This window comes from Adiantum capillus-veneris, chromosome 12 (genome assembly GCF_014529385.1).
Source record: "Adiantum capillus-veneris isolate H3 chromosome 12, ASM1452938v2, whole genome shotgun sequence".
NCBI classification, from domain to species: domain Eukaryota; kingdom Viridiplantae; phylum Streptophyta; class Polypodiopsida; order Polypodiales; family Pteridaceae; genus Adiantum; species Adiantum capillus-veneris.
The window spans coordinates 52,889,393-52,913,043 of record NC_140942.1 but is presented as its reverse complement, the minus strand read 5'-3'; the positions used below and the strand labels follow the sequence as shown (position 1 = coordinate 52,913,043).

Here is a 23,651-nt window from a genome sequence, read left to right as displayed (position 1 = left end):
GTGTATGGCTCAGATGCCTTATGGTGATTTGGGTGTTGGACAGGACACTGCCAACACTATCTACACTAACAGTCAGAGCGCATTGGCAGTTGCGAGGAACCCAGTTTTTCATGCTCGCACAAAGCACATTGAGGTGCATTATCACTATGTCAAGGAGAGGCTCTCAATAGGAGAGATCAGCTTGGCTTATGTTCCAACACAGGACAACCTTGCAGATCTTTTCACAAAGGTATTGTCTCATAAGAAGTTCGAGGCTTTCCGCAAAGCTTTGGTCTACTCCCCCTTGTGGATTGATCATGTCCTCAGGCATGGCACTTCCCTTTACTCTATGTACCAGTTCTCGTTCATCGCACCAAGGGGAATTTGTTACCATATACATGTGGTAGTGATGTGTGTGAACACACTTAGGACCGCCGAACATTTTTTCCCTCACTAGGAGGTTGTTCCCCCCGTGCATCGTATATATGCCCATCACTCTAGGGCTAACTTATCTTTTCCATTGCACACTAAGTAATACACTCTTTGTTGTGTGCCTTGAGCTTTCTCGTCTTCTCCAAGCTGTGTGTGTTTTCTTGCAACCCTAATTCCAACAGTTCTCAACATATGCTTACTGTGTGGCTATGAAGGTTGTTGAACATAAGGAGGCTTCGCATGTTGGTACCCTACCACAATGGATTGGGATCTGTTTTTTTAATTTATCTGCACTGTCTTGTTTTGAAGGGTGGATGTTAATACACCAAGTATGCAAAACCCGTTCATTAACCTTATTTAGAGCCGAGTCTCACATCACATCAAGGAAATTAGAGGTATTAAAATGATTTTGTTAATGTGCAGTCCTACACACATGCATATATTAACAACATCAAGGGAACATTTTCGTAAATGCTAGTAGTGCGCTTAATACAAGACATCTTGCTTGTATTACAAAAACAAAGGAAAAACTAACAATGAAAAAAGAGGAGATAGTTTCCACTATTTTTGACGCAATAAAATGTAACCTCCTCTTGAATGAAGTTTTTAAAGTAGTATTTTGCAAAGACTTATGAGTTCTTCTCTTCTTGTTCAAAAGTGTTGTGAACCAATACTCTAACTCAAAGTGGGACTCGGCTCTTAACACGCTTATTATGTATATCCATGATAGATATATATAACCCAATAAGCTCCTGAAGATTACCTCACTTCAATGGCAGCACTGGCAGTGGGTACCAGCTTCTCTACAACAGCTACGGCACTCCCTCTTTGCAAGCTCTTCTCTACGGTTCATCTGCCCGGTATTTTACCCGAGAGAGAGAGAGAGAGAGAGAGAGAGAGAGAGAGTGTGTAAAGACCTTGTAGGACTTTTGGGTGTTTCATAGAGATAGAATGACCCTCTTTGACATTCTGTGGGTGATTCGCTTTCTGAACTTACGTCGTTATATATGGATGAAGAGAGGTGAATGATAATGGCAGAACGAAATATTACTTTACATTCCTGCTATGTTATGTGCGCTTTTAATTCTGGAAGCCATAGATGAAGTTACCAATATAAGTTATAGACAGAAGAGATAGTCAAGCCACAATGGCTCATTGAAAATCGAACCAGAGAGAGAGAGAGAGAGAGAGAGAGAGAGAGAGAGAGAGAGAGTTGCTGAAAGTTTATCTCTTGGAAGTCAACAGATTTTGTTCCTCTTCTTAGGTGTTTTTCAAAGATCGAAACGGCCAACAAGCATTCATGCAGATTCAAAGCAATGCAAGGTTAGAGCATCTTCTGAGGTGATCCAAATTCAAGAAGCCGATTTGAAGCTCATACGGCGAGAAGCTTTTTTAGCAGCTATGTTTACAACCATTGCAGCATCAGGCAAGAAACACTGAAGTAGCTTTCACTTTTTTCTACTTGTATCTGCCATCACGTGATTGATGTTTTTTTTCCCCAAGAAAAAGATTCTGCTATTAGTTCAGAAAACTTGCCCAATGGGCTACAAACTGCTTTTGCTAGAGAGGGCTACATCAACATGTGGGGAGACTCTCCCAATGAAAAAACAAGATACGTACTATGATGGCTAAATCAGGAGAAGGGAGGAGGGAACAACCACATTGGTGGACGGAACTGCCATCTAGGCGTGCGATAAACCATGGTGAAGAAGGGCCCTAGGCAGACCGCATGCAATCAGCATGCAATCAGAGCTGCCCTTGGAGTCTCTCAAATTGGCCCCTGAGTGTGTGGATCAGCTCCAGCCAAATGTCACGGACAGTCTTTGCCGCCGGGACTTGTCGAACCTCGAAGATGCGGAAGTAGTGGGCTCGCTAGATGAACCATAGTGTCAGGCTGCAAATGAGCTCCCAACACCACTCTCTATCTCTGCTCCACTCCTGAGGGACTAGCTTTGTGGTTGGCTGGAGTGTAGGCCGGCCCTCCTGTATCACGATCATCCTGTTGACTGAAGCCATCTCCAAGCGAAGTGCTAGGCCCGTGAGTCTAAACCAAGCTGCAACACCCCATGTGTATTGGCTGGATGCAAAAAGTGGAGACATCATCGGAAGAACCTGAAGCCAAACCTGATGTGCCATGAGAAAATCCCACAGAAAATTGCGTTGAGTCTCAAGTGGGTGGTCACAGACGGCACATACTACCGAAAGACCACTGTGCACCAACTAACTCGTGATTGATTGCAGTAGCTCGATGTGCGACTAGCCACTGGAACATGGTGACTCGTCTCAACTATCTGTTGTCCCACAAGAGCTTCCAAATCCTGCCAAGAACTCGGATGTGAGACCCTCGTCCTACCAGTGAATGAACAGAACGAGCCTCGCTCAACGCTAATAGTATATGGCAACCCCGCCGAGTTGTGTACCAAAAGAAAAGGGTCCCTGGGTAATCAGCTGGAGTAAAAAGATCCCGCCAAAACTACTCCCTTGGGTCCCACTGCACTCACACCAAAGGGCGGCTTTCTTAAGCCTAGAGCCGCTAGCGTCCCGATTCAAGATCGATCGGGGTCTATGACACAAGTCCTCCCACTGATACCCACAACTCTACTCCGCTGAAAGCCTCTGGTGCCTCGGCAGTGACTCTGTGGAGGCGGCCTTCCCATTGAACCTTGAAGAACATGCACAAAATTGTGTTTGAGCGAGCACTATGAGACGGGGATCCCCGTCGCGTGAAAGCCTCATCGAGCAGGGAATTAACGGCTCCATATCAGGCAATTGCTCTAAGCCTCCTTCGAAAGATTGAAACTGGTCAGCCCGCGCGGGACTGTGGCAAAAGGAGAAGTCTGCACCAAAAGTGGCGCCCTCAGGCAACACACTTCCTCCCGAGCCAGCTCGTTACTCAGGAGTGTCCCGTGAGCTAGTGGTGGAGTGTGGGAAGGGCTAGGCGAGGAGGTTGCAGGGGCAGTTGAGGCGACGAGAGGGGGCGGAGCGAAGGAGTCGGCAGGCAGGGGGGAGGGGGAGGGGAAGGGGAGGCTGTTGGTGGTGAGGTTGAGGTGGAAGGAGGCTCCTCAAGAGCATCCCGCTGTAAAGGGTCAAAATGGTTCCATGTAGGAACGTTGTCAATGGTGAGGCTGAGGTAGATGGAGGCTCCTTAGGAGCATCCTGCTGTAAAGGGAGACATCATCGGAAGAACCTGAAGCCAAACCTGATGTGCCATGAGAAAATCCCATAGAAAATTGCGTTGAGTCTCAAGTGGGTGGTCACAGACGGCACATACTACCAAAAGACCACTGTGCACCAACTAACTCCTGATTGATTGCAGTAGCTCGATGGGCAACTAGCCATTGGAACATGGTGACTCGTCTCAACTATCTGTTGTCCCACAAGAGCTTCCAAATCCTGCCAAGAACTCGGACGTGAGACCCTCGTCCTACCAGTGAATCAACAGAACGAGCCTCGCTCAACACTAACAGTATATGGCGACCCCGCTGAGTTGTGTACCAAAAGAAAAGGGTCCCCGGGTAATCAACTGGAGTAAAAAGATCCCGCCAAAACTACTCCCTTGGGTCCCACTGCACTCGCACCAAAGGGCGGCTTTCTTAAGCCTAGAGCCGCTGGTGTCCCGATTCAAGATCGATCGGGGTCTATGACACAAGTCCTCCCATTGATACCCACAACTCTACTCCGTTGAAAGCCTCTGGTGCCTCGGCAGTGACTCTGTGGAGGCGGCCTTCCCATTGAACCTTGAAGAACATGCACAAAATTGTGTTTGAGCGAGCACTATGAGACGAGGATCCCTGTCGCGTGAAAGCCTCATCGAGCAGGGAATTGCCAGCTCCATATTAGGCGATTGCTCTGAGTCTCCTCCGAAAGATTGGAACTGGTCAGCCCGCGCGGGACTGTGGCAAAAGGAGTAGTCTGCACCAAAAGTGGCGCCCTTAGGCAACACACCTCCTCCCGAGCCAGCTCGTTACTCATGAGTGTCCCGTGAGCTAGTGGTGGAGTGTGGGAAGGGCTAGGAGAGGAGGTTGCAGGGGCAGTTGAGGCGACGAGAGGGGGTAGGGGAGGGGGCGGAGCGGAGGAGTCGGCAGGCGGGGGGGGGGGGAGGGGAAGGGGAGGCTGTTGGTGGTGAGGTTGAGGTGGAAGGAGGCTCCTCAAGAGCATCCCGCTGTAAAGGGTCAAAATGGTTCCATGTAGGTACGCTGTCGGTGGCAAGGCTGAGGTAGATGGAGGCTCCTTAGGAGCATCCTGCTGTAAAGGGAGACATCATCGGAAGAACCTGAAGCCAAACCTGATGTGCCATGAGAAAATCCCACAGAAAATTGCGTTGAGTCTCAAGTGGGTGGTCACAGACGGCACATACTACCGAAAGACCACTGTGCACCAACTAACTCGTGATTGATTGCAGTAGCTCGATGTGCAACTAGCCATTGGAACATGGTGACTCGTCTCAACTATCTGTTGTCCCACAAGAGCTTCCAAATCCTGCCAAGAACTCGGATGTGAGACCCTCGTCCTACCAGTGAATGAACAGAACGAGCCTCGCTCAACGCTAATAGTATATGGCAACCCCGCCGAGTTGTGTACCAAAAGAAAAGGGTCCCCGGGTAATCAGCTGGAGTAAAAAGATCCCGCCAAAACTACTCCCTTGGGTCCCACTGCACTCGCACCAAAGGGCGGCTTTCTTAAGCCTAGAGCCGCTAGCGTCTCGATTCAAGATCGATCGGGGTCTATGACACAAGTCCTCCCACTGATACCCACAACGCTACTCCGCTGAAAGCCTCTGGTGCCTCGGCAGTGACTCTGTGGAGGCGGCCTTCCCATTGAACCTTGAAGAACATGCACAAAATTGTGTTTGAGCGAGCACTATGAGACGGGGATCCCCGTCGCGTGAAAGCCTCATCGAGTAGGGAATTGCCGGCTCCATATCAGGTGATTGCTCTAAGCCTCCTCTGAAAGATTGAGACTGGTCAGCCCGCGTGGGATTGTAGCAAAAGGAGAAGTCTGCACCAAAAGTGGTGCCCTCAGGCAACACACTTCCTCCCGAGCCAGCTCGTTACTCAGGAGTGTCCCGTGAGCTAGTGGTGGAGTGTGGGAAGGGCTAGGAGAGGAGGTTGCAGGGGCAGTTGAGGCGACGAGAGGGGGTAGGGGAGGGGGCGGAGCGGAGGAGTCGGCAGGCAGGGGGAGAGGGGGGGGAAGGGGAGGCTGTTGGTGGTGAGGTTGAGGTGGAAGGAGGCTCCTCTGCATACATTTTTCATGTCGCATACATCTCGGCTCATGGTGTTAAATTTCTCCTCTTTCAATACATGGTCAATCTCTACTTTGCTCATGGCACCTCATGCGCTCCTTCAAAGCATTCAAGTTCACAAGAGAGCGTTTACATTCCTTGACTTCCTCTTCAAGTTGCATCAAACGTGTTGTTTGCATCTCAAGTGTCCTCTTGAGATTCTCATTCTCAACCACAAGTACGTTGAGTGCGCCATTCTCCATTGCAAGTGCTCGTAAGTCTTCGCCTTGTTTTGTTTACGGTCTCTTGCAACGATACCAAGTATGCCATGATCATGGTTTCCGATGTCGTTGGTTGGGTGGTTTATTGCTATCTCCACCCTTAGGAGATTTGGATCATTTTCCACAATGGTTGTGGACCTTGTTGAAGAAGAAGAACCCTTGCGAGTGCCGGAAGACATTGTATGTCAAATAAGAGATGAGAGTCAACTTTCTTGAACCTGTTCACTTCAGAAATGCTGCTACAGAAACGCCTTCCATTACTTTGAAAATTTCTGTGTTTACATCAATGCGTAGAGGGCGTCGTGCTCTTCAATTGAGGCTATAGATCACCCAAATCGGAGTTCGGATGAAGAAGTTATGATCAAAAGAGTGAACTGCTATCTACTAGGTCAAAAAATGGCTGTGTTTTTTGTTGAAGAGGGGGGGGGGGGGGGGGGGGGGAGAGAGAGAGAGAGAGAGAGAGAGAAATGCAATGAAATGTTATATTAAACGTTTTCAAAAGGCCAAAATGACCTATGAGACCAAATTGATTGAATCCTTGTGGATCTAATCCAATGTCTGGGTACAAAAATAAAATGAAATAAAGTGAAAGACTAAAATAAAAGATTAAAATCGTCAGACTGAAATCATCATCATCATCATCCATGCCCGAGGATCGGACGTTGTTCGAGAAAGTATTGCATTGGTCACTGAAGAGCCTCATCGATGTCCGCCTCTGTAAATAGTCGTACAGGGCGTCTCCCATGTCATGCTAGAATAGTCCTGATCCTCTGATGGAGCCTCCATCGATGTCGTGGTCGCCCCCGTGGACGTGGACGTCTAGCTCTCCCTCTCCCGAGCTCAGTGGCTCTGTCCACTAATATACCTCTGGTAGAAGTGGGTTGTGAAGTCTGTTGTGAAGCATGCTCATCTGGCTGCCGAGTTGAAACCGGCCCGTGGGGCGGTAGGCGTTGGCTTTCACCCAAAATTCTTTACTTTAGATACACACACAAAGCACTTTGCAAAGGAAACCTGCGACGGGAATTAACACTTGAATACACACACGGCTCGTAAGCTAGAATGCCCCGAGCAGACGTCGAGGCCCGACAACCTGTAGGCCCCAAAATTGGCGCCCCTTTCGGTATTTCTTTATACTTTGAGAGGGTAAGTAGAGTCCTGGGAATTGTTGTCTATATCCAACTAGATACCACTTGATTTGGCCAAATTTCGGCAACATAACAGCCCCAAAACTTGCACGAAACCAATTCCCCTGTTGGAACTCACTTCCACTGGCATAAACCCTCTGATTCCTGCCCAAAAACAGTAAATTCAGCACGCTGTATTTACTGGTTTTTGCCCTGTTTTCAGCCCCAAACAGTCCCCTAAAAACAGCCCCAAACAGTCCCCTAACTGTCCTCTGCCAGTGGGGCACTATTCCCAATGGTTCTGGCGTCCGTATGGCTGAAAAACAGTCAATTTTACAGTGCATACACAACGCTGAATTTGCACCTGTACGGTGAGGTTATGACCCTCACCGGTGCCTGCTTTGGAGTAGCAGCTAGCTACCCTTGTTCTTGCTCAAGGAGGCTCTTGCCTCAGCACAAAAGCATGAACCCACACAGCTATACATCAGTCAAATGAAGAGCCCTCTTGTGGGGCATCACATAACTGCACGTAAGGGGGAGAGAGAGCAGTGTGTAGTGTGCACACTCCTAGCACCACACCGTACATAGAGAGGAAAGCAAGAACTCCATAGCTCTTAACATGTGATAGGTTCTCAATGAAGCATCCCCCCAGCATAAATCGAGCGCCCCCTCTGCTGCCCTTGACATGTAATGCATCTGTGAACAAATAGATGCAAAAAGGGGAAGATTTCTATGGCTGCCAAAACCTGCGTATCGCTGAAAAGGCAGCAAAGCAAAACAGCCCTGTAAACACGCATTTGATGCCTTCCAATGCTGAAAATGAGCTCCTTGGACCTAGGCAAAGTCATGGGAAGCTCAAAAATGGAGAGAAATGGCTGAAAATCAGCGTTAACAGCCTCCAAAATTGCTCCAGAAAGTCAGTTACGAGTTCTGTTCTCCCGGACTTGGTAAATTGACCAAAAAGTGCCACTTGGCACTCATACATGCAATTTTCCCGCACTGGGCTTCCTGCTTAAAAATCTGTCAACTGGTGCATCAGGTGACTTTGCAGCAGAGTAATAAAATGTTCCCCTAGTCATACCGAAGGTAATGACGCAAACACATTTCACGGCCCAAAATAGCAGTTCCCTAATTTTTAGGAAATGATTCCGTTGGGCTCCCACTAGTCATCTGACCATCTATCCTCATTGGGACCGCATCCAAAAGTGCAATGTGGCCCAACTATCGGATACTTTTTGTTGGTAGTCCCACCTTAGACTTTATGCCTTTATTGAGTTCACTTCCTAGTATCCACCAACTTGCTAAGTGCGACGAGGGGACCTACATGACCTTGCACTGAGCCTAGACATTCTCTTACTATACGAATTCCGGTGCCGACCAACTTCCTGTCTGTGGGTGAAACCACCGTTCACATTGGCCATACAATGTCCGACCATTTGCAACTTCAAAAAGAGGGTCTCAAAAATAAAACAAAAATCATTGGAAAGAAACCAACAACTAAGGTTAGCAATTGCCATGTCCTCGTGACACGAGTCCTTGCTCTAAAGAAGTCAGTGACCTCCCTCTGTGAATGTCTCCCACTGTCTTGTCTCCTTAATAGACTCTCCGTTTGTCTACGTAGCTCTAGCAAAAACAACCCGAGGCATCTGATCCTGATATCTCATGACTCTACCAATTGGCCAAAGCCCTCTCTGAATAGACAGTGAAAGCGGCCTCGTATTTCATAGAATTACGGACAATGACAAATGTGATGTAACTATGTCTCTGGCTCTATATGACACAATTGGCATATCGTGGCTTCTCCTAAATGTGCAAGTCTCAATCTCTAGCTGATGCGATGATGTGCACATCTGACCAATAGCACATCGTTTCCGATAGGATAAATGAGTGTCCATATAGGCTGGTCTGATCACATATTCATCCTCTGTTAGTTGGAGGAGATGCTCTCTATAGAAAGCCACCTTAGTGCTCAACTCTTGTACTGACTGTATCCATGTGCCTCTGGTATCTAGTTGAATTAAATCCCCACGTTTAAGTCTTAGTGATCTCTGTCCATGTGAGAGAAAGGGAGGGTGCATCCAAGGAGTACTGGAATGGAGGCAGTCTATCCATGTTGAAGCCATGTGATTGAAACCAGGATGTCATCTGCCCATACCAACATGCTGCGTCCCATTGTAGCGCTAGCTGTCGGGATGACTTAAGGAGCAATGACTCAAGGGCTAGCCGAGCATATCTGTCTTTGGGGAGGTCCCATAAATTATGCATGAAGGAAACTGATCTAGTAAGGGCCTCAACTACGAGAGGGGGGGCAGCTAGCTCAGCTCGAATAATCTCATGTGGCACTGAGGCCTTAGCTCGAATCATCCAAGAGATCATAGAGACTAGAGGCCTCTCCATACATCTCCATCCATCAGTGCTGCGAGATCTGCCCTGGTGGTTCACTGAGGGCCTCCAAATCTGAACCCCATAGAGCATAGCTGAAGCCACTAGAGTGTCAAAAATCCACAGCTTTGTTCAAGGTTCCTGAAACTGAACTTGCGAACACATCTTCTCCAATCCTCCCAAGGCTGCATAAGCTCCCGTCAATCTAGTCTTTGCTGCTCTCCTCAATGAAAATGCCGGTCCACTGAAGACTACCCCAAGATAGGTGTATGCATCTGTATACTCCACTGTCTCCTGACCATATGTAAAAGCGGGTGCTGACCTCCTGACCCACTGTGGTGTGGTGTTAAAACACCATAAACCTTGGTTTTCCCCAAGTTAACAGACAATCCACTATCGTGGGCAAATGTGTACAAAGCATCTAAGTGACGCTGCATCCCCTCCGGGGAGTCGGAAATCAACACAATATCATATATAACAATAGTGGGATCTATGTCCCTGCCAACTGTGCTCCTCTATCAACTGAGAGAGAGAGAGAGAGAGAGAGAGAGAGAGAGAGAGAGAGAGAGAGAGAGAGAGAGAGAGAGAGAGAGAGAGAGAGAGAGAGAGATGATGAAATGAAATGATATATTAACGTCTTCAAAAGGCCAAAATGACCTATGAGACCAATCTATTACATACTGGTGAATCTGATACCATGTCTTAGTAAAAACAAGAGAGAGATACTAAATTGAATCTAGAAGTGTTACTAGCTGGAACTGTGTGGGGTATGTGTGAGCACTGATACAATGGGCGCCCAATACAAGAGAGAGACAATGGGTGATGAATCCACCCTCATCGGTACTCTAGAGAGAGAGAGAGAGAGAGAGAGAGAGAGAGAGAGAGAGAGAGAGAGAGAGAGAGAGAGAGAGAGGGAGGTCTTGTTACTGTATATATCCAGGTGTTGTAAATAAAGATACTGCGGAAGCTGCATCAACGAGTCGAAGAGCTGTAAGGTTCAAGCTATTAACCTTTCTTAGTGCCCAGCATTTTGATCTTTATATCTTATAACAATGTGAATTCCTCGTGACAGCTGAAAGGAGAAAAGGTTCCAGAGAGTGAATACAAGACCTTGCCAAATGGTCTCAGGTAGGTAGCCTTTTCTTCTTGCATGTCAATGTACTCTTGTAGAATCAGGGGCGCTCTTTTAGCTATGATTTACATGTTTTGGGTGCTTCAATCAGTTTAATTCCATTGAGGTTTTCAGTCCTATTGGGCTCATGGATGCAAGTGACAATGCTAGGGATGAAGGTGGGTATTGATTCTTTCCATGATGCCCGTACGTTTTGTTTTGGCTATTGCTAGGGGTCAAGGGCAATGAGGCTCTAACTTACATAGCATTGACTATGATTGCCAGGGTGTGTTTCTAATCAGTTGTCTCACTTAGGAAGAGATTAGTTTATATCCTTCTGTTTTTGTTTCTCAAGGCCATCTTAGCATGATTCTTGTGCTTGGATAGTGTGTCCCCTTTACACTTGTCAAGAAAATTTTCAACGCATCCGTGACACAGCATACTGGTCAATGTCTCATTTATCAATAATTTCGTTTTCATGAATGAGCTGTTTCAATGCATCAGGAGCCACACTGAAGAGGCAATGCAGTGAGGCACAGTCCCAGCTTCCAACATGGCTATAGAACACATAGATCACACCTGCTTTGGTGCACCAGTCCAGATGCTCAGCCCCTTTCAGCACCCTTACATCCTCATGCTTTTGTGCATGGTTTACCAGCAGTTATGGTTTCTGCCCCCCTGTTTCTTTCTGCATCAGCAGTTATGGTAATCGGTGTCCATGCAAGAACACTGAAAACCATGGGAAAATTTTTGTTAGTTCTTTCTATCTTCTGTGGTGCGTATGCCCTTTCAACTACCTTATTTGTGTGCTAATTTTTCCTATTTGATGCTTCTTTTAGTGCTAGGCTTCATTATGGTTGAGTCTGCCCTGCATCTCTACAGTTATGATAGAAACTCAGTACGCATACCTTTGTATTGATGTATGCTCATGTGTGTGTGTACCTAGCTCGACACCTACTATTGGGCATTGACGACTTTAGTGGGGATGTCGTAGTTGATCCTATGAATCATGAGCTGATAGCTATATTGTCTTGCGGATGACTACCATGAATCTATACCTTGCACTTCCCTTTGAAGGTGAATCTGGGCCTATCAAGGATTCATTTGGGTATATTTTTAGTCGTATAGTGGATATGTACACTTTACACTCGCAAAGTTTTCGTCTGAGTCACGACCAGTTGATATTGTGTTAATTCTTTCTATCTTCTGTGGTGCGTATGCCCTATCAACTACCTTATTTGTGTTCTAATTTTTCCTATTTAATGGTTCTTTTAGTGCTGGGTTTCATTTTGGCTGAGTTTGCCCTGCATCTCTGCCCTGCATCTCTAGAGTTATGAAAAAAACTCAGTATGCAGATCTTTGTGTTGATGTATGCTTGTGTGTATGAGCGCGTGTGTGTGGGAGCATAAATTAGAACCTAGTTGTACACCCACTATTGGGCACTAATGACGTTAGTGGAATGTCATAGTATTTGTAATGGGTGGGCACCACGTGCCGACTAAAAAGAACAGACTGGAAGAGACTTTTAGCGCTTCAAAACAACTTGAACAGAGAGAGAAAGATCCACACGAGACATGGAGTAGCGGAGTTCCACTCCGAGATGCACTGGCCCCAAAACCCTGGCGCCCCTTTTGGTATTTCTTTTGTATTGCTTCGCAAAGGTACAAGTGCGGAAACTCCGCTCTTCTTTCTCCAAACCGGGAATGCCAGAGAGAGTGCCCCCTCTACATGTTTAAAGGCCCAAAAGCAATTGCTATGAAAGCTCTGTGTCCAAAAGCTTCTGATCCAAAAGCTGGCGCTCTCTGGGCTGTTACGCAAACTGTGGAACTCCGTACGTGTGCCATGCCAGCACTGCTCTGCATTTTACGCTGCTGTCCGTACAGTTTTTGTCCCGTCTATACTTAGGTATTTTTATGGCTGGCTGTCCACGTCATCACCTTTTAGGGTTTGTTCCCACTTGGCCGGTTGTCCATAGTAGTGGTCTTGAATGGCTAAACTCCCTAGGGGTGGTGCCACATCACCAACTTGTGACAGTATTTAGTCAATACTATGCATCATGGAGCTGATGGTTATATCGTCTTGTGGATGACTACCAGGAGTCTATACCTTGTACTTTCCTTTGAAGATGAATGTGGACTTCTCTTGTATTCATCTAGGTATATATATTTTATTTGTAGAGAGACCGTCCAAGGAAGCACAAAAATAAGCAAAATAGCCGAGGTTGGGCTGCTGGAATGTATAATCTCTTTCACATCTGTCAAGTGGTCCACAAGGCTGAGAATCAGCAGCCAAAGGATGAAGCCATCAAATCCAGCCATGTAATTAGGCACAATCTCAAAATTCTAGAAATGCTACTTGTAATTTACAACAACGGGAGGCAGCACCATCCCTTTTCACAAGTTACTGAGATACTGCAAATGTTGTGAGTAAACTCTGTCAAAAGAACAAAGATTGTTTCAGTGGCATTTTTTCCATGAAGTCCTTTTTCCCATGCTTTAAGACTCTTGTCCATGTCACTTATTGAATCAGCATAAGGTGCTCCCATGGTTTGAAGTCCTTTTTCTCATGCTTTAAGACTCTTTTCCATGTTCCTTATTGAATCAGCATAAGGTGTCTTCCATGGTTTGAAGTCCTTTTTCCCATGCTTTAAGACTCTTTTCCATGTTCCTTATTGACTCAGCATAAGATGTCCTCGGTGGTTTTGAAAAGGACATGCATATGCTGCATGTGCCGTGAGACCATGCATGCTAACGTCTATTGACATCTCTGAGTGACTAGTCTCTGACTAACTCTCTAAATACAGTTTTTCAGTAACCTCTCTAATAGCAGCCTAATTTACGATGGTGGAGGCCTAATCCATCTTTACGGGAGACCCAAGGAAAAAGTCCACATGCAACCCTCCACATCAATCCAATCATTGAGTGTACACATATTTAGAGGATGAAAAGGGAACCTTGTTGTTGTTAGAATTGGCAATGGAGGATGCAATGAAGACAAGAACTGGCCGCCGATCCGGTGGACACCTCAACTCCAATCTGGCTCGACTCTGATGAGATCCTTTGACACTAGAGAACACCTGCAATGCCAGATGCATGAACAAGGCATTTGTGGAGAAGAGAGATAACTGAGGTAGAAAGAGAGAGGACATCTGAGAGAGAGAGAGAGAGAGAGAGAGAGAGAGAGAGAGAGAGAGAGAGATCTGGGAAAGGCTCTTATTGTTGATCACAAAGCTGCATACTCAAGTGACCAAGGGTGGTCCCGCATAGCCCCAATGGATAGAAAGGTACACACAATTGATACTGCTACTGCCATCTGCTCCTACACATGAGACCATTGACATGACCTCAACATGGGTACCACCTCTTAGCATGCGCAAGAGAGATGCCATAACTCTTAACATCCCCTCTCAGCTCCTGGAACGAAAGACGGACCAGGAAGCTGGAGTGAGCAATCTGCAATTGTAAAGAGAGGGTTTCGTGGACGAGGATATCTACAACAAGACTTTGAGGTTGAACAATATGTGACCGCTATACCATCCAACCACTACCCTCGAAAGATGTCCGGGATGTAAAATGTTGTCCGTTTGAGAAGAACCAATCTCAAACAAGAATCTCCTCAACTCAACTGACTCACAAGTCGCACAGCGAGCAGCTGCAGTAGGTATTTCTGCTAATCGCTTCAACAGAAACCATCAAAACTGAGGGTGAAGGTATAAACTACGGGTATTCGGATCATTTCCCAACTCTCAAAGGCTCCACCCTTGAGGAAAGAGTCGAAAATCTGCACTTCCGGTCACATACCACATGCGAGAATCTTCGAGCTTCTATGGGAAGTCCAAAGAATGTGGACAATTGACGCTATTGAGAAATCAACTGTCTGATGATGCAGAACCAAAGAACTGCACCAACCACCATACATCATGCTAAATTGCAAATTGTACCTAAAGGAACTTCATGAGAACTGAGAGTGAAAAAGTGCTACTAATCTTCGTTTGTTTGGAACACATCTCGAGAGAATATCACCCCACTCTCAGAGTGAATCGAGAACATACATCCAACGGAAAGGTACACATATCAATATTGAGACTACAACTAATATAGCTAGATCAAGGGGCCCTGCACCCAAGCTCTGCAAGAGAAGAACAAGGCGCTATAGGAGGCCACCACATAAATTGTCAATCTTGTCCAATGCACATGGAACTTCTAGAAGTGAAAGGAAGTAGTCTCAAAAATTGACTCCTAAGCTGGCTCCACATCCCCCTTTGAAGGGAGAACACTCGGACCGTGGATTTCTTCCACAACTCTCCAACAGTCGCTACCTGTGTAAGTGGATCACCCAAGGAAAGTGAATGTGAAAGAAAGAATATACTTGTGAAACCTTGAACCAAATCTGAGAGAATAGAGAAGAACATCTCCCTACTTTGAAGAATGCCATGGCTGACTAATTGGTTCCTGGTCTAAGAAGGACCACTATCACCTATACGAAGCAACATGTCAGTCTAAGGATAAGGGAAGTAGGTGTGTCTTGAATCGTACAGTCTCCATGATCAATCTAGAAGACAAAACAGGGGAACTATTGTTCGGATGCACTGGGAAGAGTAACCATCACACCACAAATTCCGAAGAAGAAGAAGCAACCACCGAAGTAGCTAAAGAAAACACCCCCTAAGATACTAATTGCATTGTGGGCTAAAGCACACCATCCAAAAATCCACAAAGCGGGCAAGGAGACCAAGGACTAGAAGACATCGTGCATGATACTCTGCTGACTGGAGCACCAATAGTCAACTGAAGATAATAACCTGGAAGCCCTCTAAGAGAGAAGTGTCCTCAAAAGTTCTCTTTGAGGTAACAACTAACCGAACCCCATGTCGGAATAGAGCAAACATTGTCACTGAAAGCTCTAGAGCTAAAGTCGAGAGCTCCCCTCAATATAGGAAGCCCCTTTCGTGTTCAATCTTGGGAAGAGAGAATGTACCACCAAAAAGAAATTTGAGACAACCTGGCGTAAAACTGCTTCCTCTGTAACTGAATAGCAAAACCTGAATCTCATAGAACTCGAGCCTCAAAGAGAATCACACCATGGATAACCTCAAGTTGCTAAGGATAAGAAGACTTTTGAAAGGTTGTCACCTGAGGATCATGTTGCCAAAGAAGTTGTCGGGGTCCAACAGGACCTAACTACCCAAGCAAACTCCCTGAGATCAAACCTTATGCCTGCCATTCCTTTACATATGCCAAGATCAAACGTGTAGGTACAATCCAATACAATATACCAAACTCCATATAGACTCGAGAGAGCACATGTATTCCCATTGTTGTAACTTGCTTCCTTACAATCTTCCCCAAAATTGTCCTTTCCACTTGTGCTGAAGAGAATATACCCACGCAACTGTGTAACCAATATACAGTATAGAATATATCACCAATACTCAAGGGAAAAGTAAAGGAACCATTCAGTGGAATGCAACATGCCCTCGAAGATCGGAATGGGTTGCCCCAAGGTTGGAGCTCAACAAAGGGAAGTACGGGAGAAGCATCCGAATGTTGCTTAGTGCGGAAGTAGGAACTAGATGTCCCCATCAACTGCCGTTGCTGTCGAACATCAAGAATATTGCCCACGAGATCGCAAACCTGTCCCACAACTGTTTCTGACAAGCTCACAAAAGGGCAAAACGAATGATCAATAATGTAGGGCCACACTACCATCGATGAAGAGAGAACATGGAGATAAGGAGATAGGAGTAGTCCACACTCCAACCAAATTTCCTGGAAATGTTGTCATTGTTGGCTAAGCATCTGCCACCATATGTGTAACAGACTTGGACACTCCAAGTCAAGAATCAACCGCGACAGCACCAAATAACCACTTCAAAACAATTCACAAATCACAATAGATTTGCACTGGCCCGGCGGAGTTCCGTGCCTAGAGATATTGGCCCCAAAGACTGGCGCCCCTTTCGGTATTTCTTTTTGTATTAATCAATCATCAAAGTACAGAGAGAGCGTTAGGGTTTCACCATCACAGACTCTGCGTCCATGATGCCCTGGAGAAGTGAGGCCCTCACCACTAATTTAAAGGTTACAAGGGATGCCCAAAAGCAGAGCCCCAAAAGCTTCAAATCAAAAGCAATTGCTCTCTCTCTCTCTCACAGAGAGTCAAAACATGAAAGCAAAAGCATTCTCTCTCTCTTTCTCATTTAAGTAGAGAAAAAGCGAAATTTGCGTCGCTCATCATTTTCCAATTTTTTTTATTTTTATTTTTTATAAATTTCAGTCTCCGCGATTTCCGGAAATTAGGGTTTCTGGCAGAAATTAGGGTTTCTGTTGTCCGCCACGTCATCAATTTGTGACATACCCCCCTCTTGAAAGCATTGTAATAGACCGCGATTACGCCTGCAAAACCGACAAAAGCCATAAACCGTCTTAGCAGACACTGACTGTTAGTACCTACGTACTAGGAACACACATCTAGCACATGTACAAAATCGACAGTCACATCACACGACATCACAGGACATCACCAGACATCACAGGACATCACATGACATTCAACATTCATTCGGATCTTAGACCATGATTTATCGGCAATGTAGCTAGTGATAGCCGTTTTTTCGGCTCTTTGTAATTGCCACAGTGAGTTACCTCACCCTATCAAAATCACCCAAACACTGTGGCTATCCCTACCATTTCACTGTACATAGGCGTGCGTGAGTCACGGGACTTTTCCCATATCTTCTTAAAAAACCCTCAATTAGCTAGTCATTGGGCTAGTTGAGCCAAAAAAATAATAAAAAATATAAAATATAAGTATATTATGGCCCATGCGTATGTAAATATTTCTTTGTATATAGGGCCTAAATAAAAGATTTTTTCATAATTATTTTGGTATTTATTTAAATATTTCTACCTAGGTGTGTGCTATTTATGCTCTGTACATTGCCTCACCATTACCACAATTTTTTCTTACCAACTCCAACAAAAATCCAAAAAAACTAGTTTTATTTATGTGTATATTTTTTCACTATTGTGATTTTTCTCTTCCTACATCTATTTTGTTTTTTTTTCTAAAAAATTAGAACACCAAAAATATTTATCTTTTTATGGTAGCCTCATAATGAGAGAGATTTCTTTTGACCCCTTTATATTTTTTTCCACTTATATTATTTATATTTGACATGTACATATTTTTTAGACCCCTCAATATTTGATTTTCTTAGTTGTACTATTGACTTATATCATAATCTCAACAATATCTTCAATTATAGATCTCAACAATATCTTCAATTATAGACCTACCAAATAAGGTCAAGGGTAGGTGGCATGTATACATGCACTATGGAGGGCTCACTCTTGGAGGTATTCAAAAGAATCATCCAAAGAAGGACCCCACAAGGACCTTGTGCAGTGGAAAAAAACGGTCGGTTTTGCTGAATTTTTAAAGTTCACTTGCTCTCCGAATTTGAAAAGGTGATAAAAACAAAAGTTGTAGTTCGTGGGCTGAACTTTTGTCTCAAATTTTTTCATATTTTTTTGAGCTACGAGCTGTGAGCTATGATTTTATTACTGGACCCCAGTTTTCCCATGCTATGCAGCCACACTCTCTTTTCCACTTTATCATTTTCCTCTTTCACACAGACTTCTCCACTCATCATCCCCACCTCTCTCACCACTCCTCTCTGCACCCTACTCACCTTCTCCTCAACCTTGAAGAATAAGAGAAACCATGGTGAACTCATACCTCCCACACACAATTCCATTCCAAAATTGATCACCTAGTCTCATTTTTCCTCCTCCAATTTACCCATATCTATCAGAAAAACCACAAAATTCAGCCTCTTCTCTTAAAAGACAGCATCATGGTGGTTGATTACTCAGCTTCAATTACCTTGTCTCTCAAGGAAGGTCAAGAGTGGAGAAAAAATGTACCGTCAAAGCTAGTGGACCGTCAACAAGCGTCAAAATTGGCCCTGCTCAAGACACTTGGAGCATCAACCTTGTAAGAAATCCACCTTTTCTTACCTCTTAAGAGTTTTTCTTCCTTATTTGTATCCTACATGGATACTCCCATTGTAAATATCCAATTCCATTTGTAAATTAATACTAACTCTACTAACACTAACCCACTATGAAAAGTCCTATCACCTCCATTTCTCTCCTCTCTCTCTTTCCCCACCAACTTCTTGATAATTCCAAGCAAAAGAAATTAGATAAATGGCTGAAAATCTAACCCAACCATGGTTAGAGGAGTAACCCTAGCCTTCAAAATTGCTATAAAAGGAGGGTGTGGCTAGCACAAAAGGGGGGAGCCATAAGCAAGAGCACTATGCTATAGCTTGAGAAGCCAAGCTCAACCTCTCTAGAAGGAGCTCTTGAGTGGAAGCTCATTGTCTTATGCATGTGCATGTGTTGTAATAGGGGATTAGCAAGGGAACTCTATGCCATTTGTAAGAGAGAGAGTGTTCATTTAATTGAGAGTAGGAAATCTATCATTTCTCCTACTAGTGTAAGCCCAACATTTGTTGAATCAAGGAGGGTGGATTTGGACTAAGCTTCGATACTTTGTCTCCCTTCCAACGTGAAGTATTGGACAACAATGATGCGTAAGTGTCTTGGTGTTTTTTGTTAAGTTCTTGATAGCTTGTCTCTGGTGTTGTCATCAATCTAGCCATAAATCCCACTTACTGTAAGAAGGCGACAGGGTGGAGAGGACTCCCCTGGCCTTAAGACAGTGATTGGGGTGGTTTTTTCTTGTGATGCGTTGTGGTGAAATTTACGCAAGCTATGTTGAACAAATACTAATCTCACTTTGATTTGTCATGACAGATTTGTAAGAAGGTATTAATGCAACAAGCACCCTCTCCCCCTTTCTCTCTCTTTCTTAAATATATAGTTGTGTTTGCTTGATCATTGCCGATACGTTTCAAAGCAGCCCGAGCACTCTCTCTCTCTCTCTCTCTCTCTCTCTCGTGTTTTAGTGTGTGAGAGTGTTCCATTGGTTTAGGGTTAGTGTAAATTCCTTGCTTGTTTGTGGGTTGCTCTAACAATTCTCCTCTTTTGCGTCCTAGTTCGCTCTTAAACTAGGTGGTCCCCCTTGTGTAGTTTGGATTTGGCTGGGGGTTTGTTGTTTTGGTTTGTGTTGTGTTGTGCCCCAGCCCCATTGAGCAGCACGGGAGCCTTGAAGGGTGTCTAGAGGTTGCTCTTCTTGTTGCCCGCCCCGGACCGCTTCAAATTGGTGCCCCCACGGAGGAACGGCTTGTGTATTTTTGTGTAGAATCAACCTTTAGCATAGTCAAGTAGCTTGCATGAATCACGAAAATTTGTATGATCCCTTCATTCCCATTGCAAGGCAAAAGGTACACATAATTGTTAGTACTAAGTTGCAATTTCAACGTGTCATTCGTAGAATTTTAGGTCCTCTTAGGTTGGCCGAGATAAACGCTTCAGTAAGTCCTTTTATTTTGTCTCTCATTAGGTACGACCTTAGTTTGGACGTCTATATTTTTGTTTTGTTTTAAGCATTAGGTCATGCATAGACCATGGATAATGGCCTAGGAATAGAGGTTTTCCCCTTTTATTTCACTCCACACATTAGAATAAACATTGCAATTAGTAGGAAAATCCATTTTCAACAACGTATGGTGTTCATGTTTGGTGTCCAAAGAGTAGGAGAAATTCTTGCATCACCAAAGCCTGTCATTCTACCTCTCATCAACTACCACACTTCTTTTGATGTACATGTGTTCATTTTATTTTAAAATGAAGCGCAGCCTGGCAAAATAGTGTGTATGTTTGTTTTTTCTTTGTCCAAGTTGTTACAAGAAACAAAAAACGATCATTTGTTCTAACTGGGAATGTGTGTGCAGTGAAAGTTCAATCCTTAGAGATCTAGCTCTATTACCGATTGAGTTGCAGGAGCAAGTAGTAAGGCGTCTCCCTCATAACAAGAGAGTGGTGAAGTTAAGACGGAAGGTCCTACGCGTGGATTCCATTTTCCTCTTGTTGTTGGGCACTAAGGAAGACCGCGCATTCATCCAACTAGTGTGTGCCCTAAGATTGGTAAATAGAGTGAAATTTGGCGTTTGGCGAGTGCATTTCACCATTGAGGAAGACTCTTCAGAAAACTTGCGGCCAGAGTTCATGCTTCATAGACTCACATTTGGTGAATTTTTCCCTCATTTGCGTCTTATTAATAGTCTTCCTTTCGCTTTCAACAAAGGAGATAGGGAGCTATTCAGAGCTTGTCTTAATAAAGAGAGCATAGAGAAGATTGCAAATTTGTATAAATTCTCATCCTTCTCTACTTTCTATGACACTTTGTTCATAGAGACATTGTAAATCTCTTTATGCTTTTGAATGATTTAACCATAATCCTAAGGAGTTTTTGTCCAAGAATTTTGTAGCACAAGTGGAGTCTTTAAATCTTGCAAACTTGATTGGACTTGATGAGGATGTTCTTTATGAAATTGTGAGAAGGTTGCCTCACTCCGACTGTGTGGAACTCGAAGGAAAGGAGCTCCTAGTCAATTGCTACTTTCTCACGGCCTTCGACGAGCATGAAGATCTAGTTTTTATACAAACCGCTTGTGCGTTGGGAATTGTAGAACAAGTGCAATTTATCACTTGGAACGTGGTTGCTCTTTTGGATCCAGAAAATGAAGTTCTAGAGATTTCTGTTTATCGCCTTAGCTTTGAAGAATTTCAACCCTTCTTAGAGCTCATCAATAGTCTACCTTTTTGTTTTGATCAAACAAATCGAGACCTCATTGAAGCTTGGATAGCTGAAGAAGAAAACCTAGAGTCGTATTTTCTTACTTCTTCATTTGTAGGCGAGTGGTTCTAAATCTCTATTGTATCCCTTATTGTAACTCGTGTTGTAATCTTTCATAATAATGGAGAGCCAACGTCAAATGTCTGGATATCCTCTTTTCTTTGGAGAGCCTGGAGAGGATGCAGAATTATTTTTAGCAAATTTCAAGATGTCTTGCCGTATCAAGAGGATAGTAACCGATCAAGAACGTGTAGAAATGTTTGAGGTGGTCCTTAGGAAAGATGCTAGTACTTGGTTTGACTCTTTGCCTGAGGAAGTTAAGGGTAATTACACAGAAGTTTTGAATCGTTTTAAGAGATACTTCTTTGATCCCCAAAACACTCAAAAACTATGGCAAGACATTGTTTCTCATAAGCAAAAAGACTTAGATGACTACTACTTGTACAAGCAAGAGTTTCTACGTCTTTGGGCCCTATGGATACGAAATGTTGCTAACCCTGGTGATGGTGCATAATTTTTAAAGAAGGAGAGGTTCATAGCCGGACTCTTTCCTGACCTTAAGGTAAAAGTTGAGGCGGGTGCATCTACTACTTTTGATGCAGCTGAAACTAGGGCTGCTGAGAAGTATAGGAAACTCAAGTGCTTAAGGGGAGAGGTTCATAGCCGGACTCTTTCCTGACCTTAAGGTAAAAGTTGAGGCGGGTGCATCTACTACTTTTGATGCAGCTGAAACTAGGGCTGCTGAGAAGTATAGGAAACTCAAGTGCTTAAGGGGAGAGGTTCCAATAGAAGGTCTTAGACCCAAAGGTAAGTCACAAGCATCAACATCTAGGGAGCTTCCTGAGGTAACGGCTGAAGTGATTGAGAAGTTAAATGAATCTTTAAGCAGCCTGTCAATTCACCTTGCACAAGCTGTAGGTCCAAAGGGACAAGCAAAGAAGTCAGAAGAGAGAGAGCCACGAACTAGGAGAGTCTTGCAATGTTGGAATTGCGGAGAGTCTGGACATGGGATGTATAATTGTCCTTGGCCCCGTGGAGAGCCAGGGAGACCTAACTTGAATTACCCAGTGATGAATGCAGGAGAAGGTGCTGGTCAACAACCAAGGCTTCTACAAAGGCCAAATGGACCAAGACCACCTCCACAAGGGGTAGAAGGAGTTCCACCTTTGCCAGATCCAAATGTGCATGTGGTAGAGGTGACAAATTCAAATGAGTTTGACATGGAAGCCAATGGCATTAAGCGTCGCCGAGGAAAAGGTAAAGAGAAAGAGGGTGTCCCATCACAGAGTGACCATGGACAAGGCAAGAAGGCAAAGGAGACCAAGGAAGCTAAGAGGACTCGACGTCGTATCAATCTCCAAGACTTCCCTCTTGGACATGGTATGGCTCCATACAACCTGTTGGAAGACATGCGAGGTAAGGGTCCTGATATCTCATGGCCTCAGTTTCTTGCATTATGCCCACAAGTTAGGAGGGATTTAACAAAGGCAGTTAGCACTAGGAGAAAGGTAAAAGAGAGTTTTCCTGTTGTAAAAATTGCACATGCTGAAATGAACGAGGATATTACACCTGTGCTAGATTGTTACATAAAAGGAAGATTGGTTAGGAAAGGTCTAGTGGATGGGGGTGCACAAATTTGCATCATGACAGAAGGGCTCATGCAAAGACTAGGCATGCACATCCATGAGACACCTGAAATCAAAGTGAAAATGGCAAACAATAGCAAGGCTAGGTGCGTAGGCATTTGTAAAAATGTTTTTGTGGAGGCCTTTGGCATTAAGAAGGCAGTGGATTTTTATGTTATGTCGACCATGGGAAGTGGTTATCCATTTATCCTAGGAAGACCATGGCTAATGAAAATGCGAGCTTTGCAGGATTGGGAGAGTGGGAAATTAATTTGCAGGAATGACAATCATAAGAAGGTTGTCTTTGACATGAAGGAGCAACGCCAAGAGGAGCTCCATGAAGAATCATCTCAAAGTGAGACGGAAGAAGGTTGGACCGATAGCACTTCAGAAGAAGAAAGTAGCAGCAGCATTACTGAAGAGGAGTCTTCCATCGAAGTCATGGGGGTAAGGTTTAAGCCAAGCAACCAAGAGACCTCTTGTCGAGGTTTGGAAGAGGTAGGTTCCCAAGAGAATCAAAAGGTGGAAGATGAAGGAATGTTAGAAGGTATGTTGTCTACAACACTTACAAAGGATGAAAGAGAGGAGTTCAAATGTGTGCTAAGGAAATTTCCGAGGCTTTTTGCTAAAGACTACACCGATGTGCGTGGAGTAGATGTTGTTCAACACAAGATTGAGTTGAAGCCAGAGGCCACACCTAAGGCTCAAAAGCTACGAAGGCTAGGA

The 23,651-nt window shown here is 44.6% G+C and overlaps 1 protein-coding gene across 3 annotated transcripts in view; it reads left to right on the top strand.

The window, feature by feature from the left end:
- The first annotated feature begins 1,115 nt into the window (after window positions 1-1,115).
- LOC147445745 (FKBP-like peptidyl-prolyl cis-trans isomerase family protein) overlaps window positions 1,116-23,651 on the top strand; it is a 52,742-nt gene continuing 30,206 nt past the window's right edge. For all 3 annotated transcript variants that reach the window (XM_086525171.1, XM_086525172.1, XM_086525173.1), the window contains exons 1-4: window positions 1,116-1,271; window positions 1,676-1,837; window positions 10,360-10,409; window positions 10,492-10,547. In XM_086525171.1, coding sequence (XP_086381297.1) covers window positions 1,184-1,271; window positions 1,676-1,837; window positions 10,360-10,409; window positions 10,492-10,547 — 356 coding nt within the window. In that variant the 5' untranslated portion in view covers window positions 1,116-1,183. The remainder of the gene's footprint in view (window positions 1,272-1,675; window positions 1,838-10,359; window positions 10,410-10,491; window positions 10,548-23,651) is intronic.